Raw genomic sequence first — 3243 nt, 5'->3', positions numbered from 1 at the left:
AGAGAGACAGAGACAGAGAGACAGAGACAGAGACTGACGGACACAGAGAAAGAGGCAGAGACAGAGAGAGACAGAGAGAGATAGAGAGACAGAAACAGAGACTGACGGACAGAGAGAAAGAGGCAGAGAAAGGCTGCGAAGCGCTGCCCGCTTCCTTAAGGCAGAAAGGCTCGGATTCGGACCCACGGGCTAGCTGTGTGACTGACCAGGAGCAGGTCACCCTCTCTGAGCCCAGGGCACGGCGCGATCTGTGCCCACAAGGTCACTCCTTGCGAAGGCATCAAGCCCGACAGAAATGGCCCAGATGAAAAATAAGAGGCTACGGGGAATTAGCTGCCCCCCCTCCCCGCAGCGCCCACGGTCCTTCGTGCTAATCTCTGTGTGAGCGTGTCGAGTGTTTCTGGGGGGGGGGGTGCACACGTGCATTGGTGAGCCCGCGCGCATTCGTGGGTCCGCGCGGTTCGTGTGTCCGCAGAGGGGTCCGCGCGTGTCTGCGGCCTGCCCCGCCGCAGGTCGGGGAAGCCCCCTCGCGCGGCCCGGAGGCGGGGCGGGGCGGGGCGGTGGGAGCCGCAGCAGGCGCCGCAGCCCCAGCAGCCCCGGCCGCGCCTGCAGCCCCGCGCTGGCAAGTCCCGACTTGCCTGGGCGCAGACGGCCGCAGGAGGGCGGGAGCTGGGGGGCGGGGCGGGGCGGGGCGGCCGGTGACGTCACGCGGGAGCCGGGGCGCGCGGCTGCAGCGCGAGGCGGCGGCGGCGGCCGCGGCAGAACCAGCCTGGGAGCCGGCGGCGCAAGACACATGCGTGCGGCCCGCGGGAGCCACAGCAGGAGCGGGAGCGGCAGCAGCAGCGAGCGGCGGCGGCGGCGGCGGCGGCGGCGGCGGCAGCGGCGGCAGCAGCAGCAGAGGCGGCGGCCGAGAGCAGGCAGCGCGGAGCCAGGCGCCCCTGGCCCGGCCCGGCCCCCGTCTGACAGCCCCGCCAGCCCTCCCCCGCCCCCGACGGCGCGTTCATGCCCCCGGGGTGAGTGAAGGAGTGTGCGATGTTTGGGGAGGGGGGTCCCTGGAGGGAGGGGAGGCACGGGGCGGCGGGGGGCGCTCCCTGGAGGAGGAGGCGGCAGGAGAGTGGGGCCGCCCCCCACCCCACCCCCACCCCGGGGGCGCGGGCTGCCGCAGGTGCTGCCGCTGCTGCTGCTGCTGCCGTTGCTGCCGCTGCCGCTACTGCTGCTGCTGCGGCCGCGCGGGTTGCGGGTTTGTTTACAAACAATGGGTGTGCGGCCCCGCGGCGCCCCCTGGCGGCCAGAGCGGGCCTGCCCCTCCCCCCGCCCCCCTTCCCGAGGGGTGCGGGGGGGTTGCGGGGGCCGGTCCTGGCCGCGGTCTGTGCAGGGGGCATGCATGCGCTCGGGTCCGGAGTGAGCTCTGGCTCCCTTGGAGCCGGGGCCGGGGGGAGGGGGGGCCCGCCTCTGTCCCGCAGCTGCTGCCGCGGTCCGTGCCCTTAGTGTCCGCGGCAGTTGTTGGTGTGCGCTGGGAGCATGGCTGTGGGTGGCGCGTGCGACTGGGTGTGTTGTTTTTTTTAGGGTATCATTCTCTGCCTCTGCATTGGTGAGTGTGTGCAGCTAGTCTGTCTCTGTGATTGCTTGTGCAGTTTCGTGAGTGTTGCCGCTGTCACCGAGCTTGCTGTGAGTGTGTGGTGGCCGCTGGGTAGGTGCTCCTGGGAGGTGTCAGCCGCCGGGGCCGGGGGGCCGAGGGGCGCTGGGGGAGAGGCTGGCGTGGGGAGGCGGTTCTGCGAGCGACGTGTCTCTGGTTTGCGAGCGTGGTCCTGGGTGTGTATTTCGTCTGCGGGAAATTGACCTGTGTGCTGGGGCTTGAGTCTCTGACCCGGGGCAGGGAGTTGGGGATGGTGCTGGAGGGGGCAGCGGCGGAGCCCGCTCTGACCTGCTCCGCCCACCTGTCTCCACAGGCTCCCCGGTGTGGCATGGCCAGAGCACAGCAGGACGGCAGCTCCCGAGAACCAGTAGAGGGTCTGCCCCGGGAGGGCCCCAGAACCTTTCCCCTGGGGCGGCTCATGCCCTCTGCAGTCTCCTGCAGCCTCTGCGAGGCTGGCCTGAACCCTTCTGGTGACTCCATGTGTCCAGCCCCTGGCCCCGCGCTGGCACCCCCTTCCCTCCTGCCCCTCGCCTACTTCTGCACTCGACAGCCCCGTTCCTATGGGGGCCCCCGCTGGGCCCGGGTGGCCAGGAGCCCAGCCCCCAGCAGCCAGGGCCAGAGTGGTGAGTGCCAAAGGGGCTCTGTCTCCACACTTTCTCGTCTGCCTGGGGGACGGGGCGGGGCGGCGTGGGGAGAGTGTCTGTATCTCTTCCACTTTCTGTCTCCAGGCTCGGTCTCCCTGTTTTGGTTTCTGCATCCTCTCCTGGGTGGTGGTGGGGGAGTTTTGGGGGGGGGGGGTCCCAGGCGGGGGGGAAGAGAACAGGAAAGGAGACTTGGGCACTCACCTCTTCCTAGGGGAAGCCCTCATCCCATAGGGAGGTCCAGGGCCCCCCAGGAGTCCTGAGTCATCTTGGGGCAGAGGAGGGAGTCCACCAGGTGGGGGGATGGGAAGGGAGGTGAGGTGAGGAGGCTCCCCGGGTTGGGAGGGCAAAAGCTACCAAGACAGGTGTGACAGAGACACTGAGGCAGCGGGGGGGGGGGGGGGGGGGGGCGGGGGGGGGGGGGGGGGGCACACACGGAAAGGGGAGGAGAAATAGAGGAGGCCAGGTCCCTGGAAAGGGCGTGGTCCAGGACCCTGAAGGGCGCCAGGTCCATCTTGCAGTCTGACTTGTAGTCCTCTCCCAGGGTCCTGGCAGGCTCCCTTCTCCGGGGACTGGTGCCCCTCCCCCTTCCTGGTAGAGCTGGGAGGGAGGGCCTTCAGGTTTGGAAATTCCCCTGGGGGAAGGGAGGGTGGTGGTGGGGAGCTAGCCCGAAAGGGTTAAAGGTCCCCTGCCTGCAGAGTAGTTAACCCTGTGTTGCCTGCTTCCCTCTCCTCTGCTCACATGGGAGGGAGAATTGTTGTTTTCCTGTCTCCTCCCCCTTCTGCATCCTGGCTGAGGCGGAGTGGGGGGCACCGCATTGTGGATGGGTGGGCAGTGAGCTTCTCTGTGGCCTGGGAATTAGGGTTAGAGTTTTTTTCTTTTCACAGACTCCCCCCAGCAGCTCCTCTCCTGTACGTGTACACACACACACACACACACACACACACACACACACACACACACACA

General features: G+C 68.3%; 1 protein-coding gene across 4 annotated transcripts in view; it reads left to right on the top strand.

Moving 5' to 3' along the window:
- The first annotated feature begins 974 nt into the window (after positions 1 to 974).
- The window catches only part of BBC3 (BCL2 binding component 3), a 6216-nt gene continuing 3947 nt past the window's right edge, over positions 975 to 3243 (top strand). The window contains exons 1-3 of one of the 4 annotated variants that reach the window (XM_027845979.1): positions 984 to 1013; positions 1567 to 1591; positions 1950 to 2259. In XM_027845979.1, coding sequence (XP_027701780.1) covers positions 1003 to 1013; positions 1567 to 1591; positions 1950 to 2259 — 346 coding nt within the window. In that variant the 5' untranslated portion in view covers positions 984 to 1002. Of the gene's footprint in view, positions 1014 to 1562; positions 1691 to 1949; positions 2260 to 3243 lie in introns of those variants that run through there. The other 3 variants (XM_027845981.1, XM_027845980.1, XM_027845982.1) reach the window with 3 other exon arrangements.

The sequence above is a fragment of the Vombatus ursinus genome, unplaced genomic scaffold (assembly GCF_900497805.2).
Source record: "Vombatus ursinus unplaced genomic scaffold, bare-nosed wombat genome assembly UNPS02015030.1, whole genome shotgun sequence".
Lineage (NCBI taxonomy): Eukaryota > Metazoa > Chordata > Mammalia > Diprotodontia > Vombatidae > Vombatus > Vombatus ursinus.
Note: the sequence above shows the minus strand (reverse complement) of the source record. Positions and strands in the feature narration are given on the sequence as shown.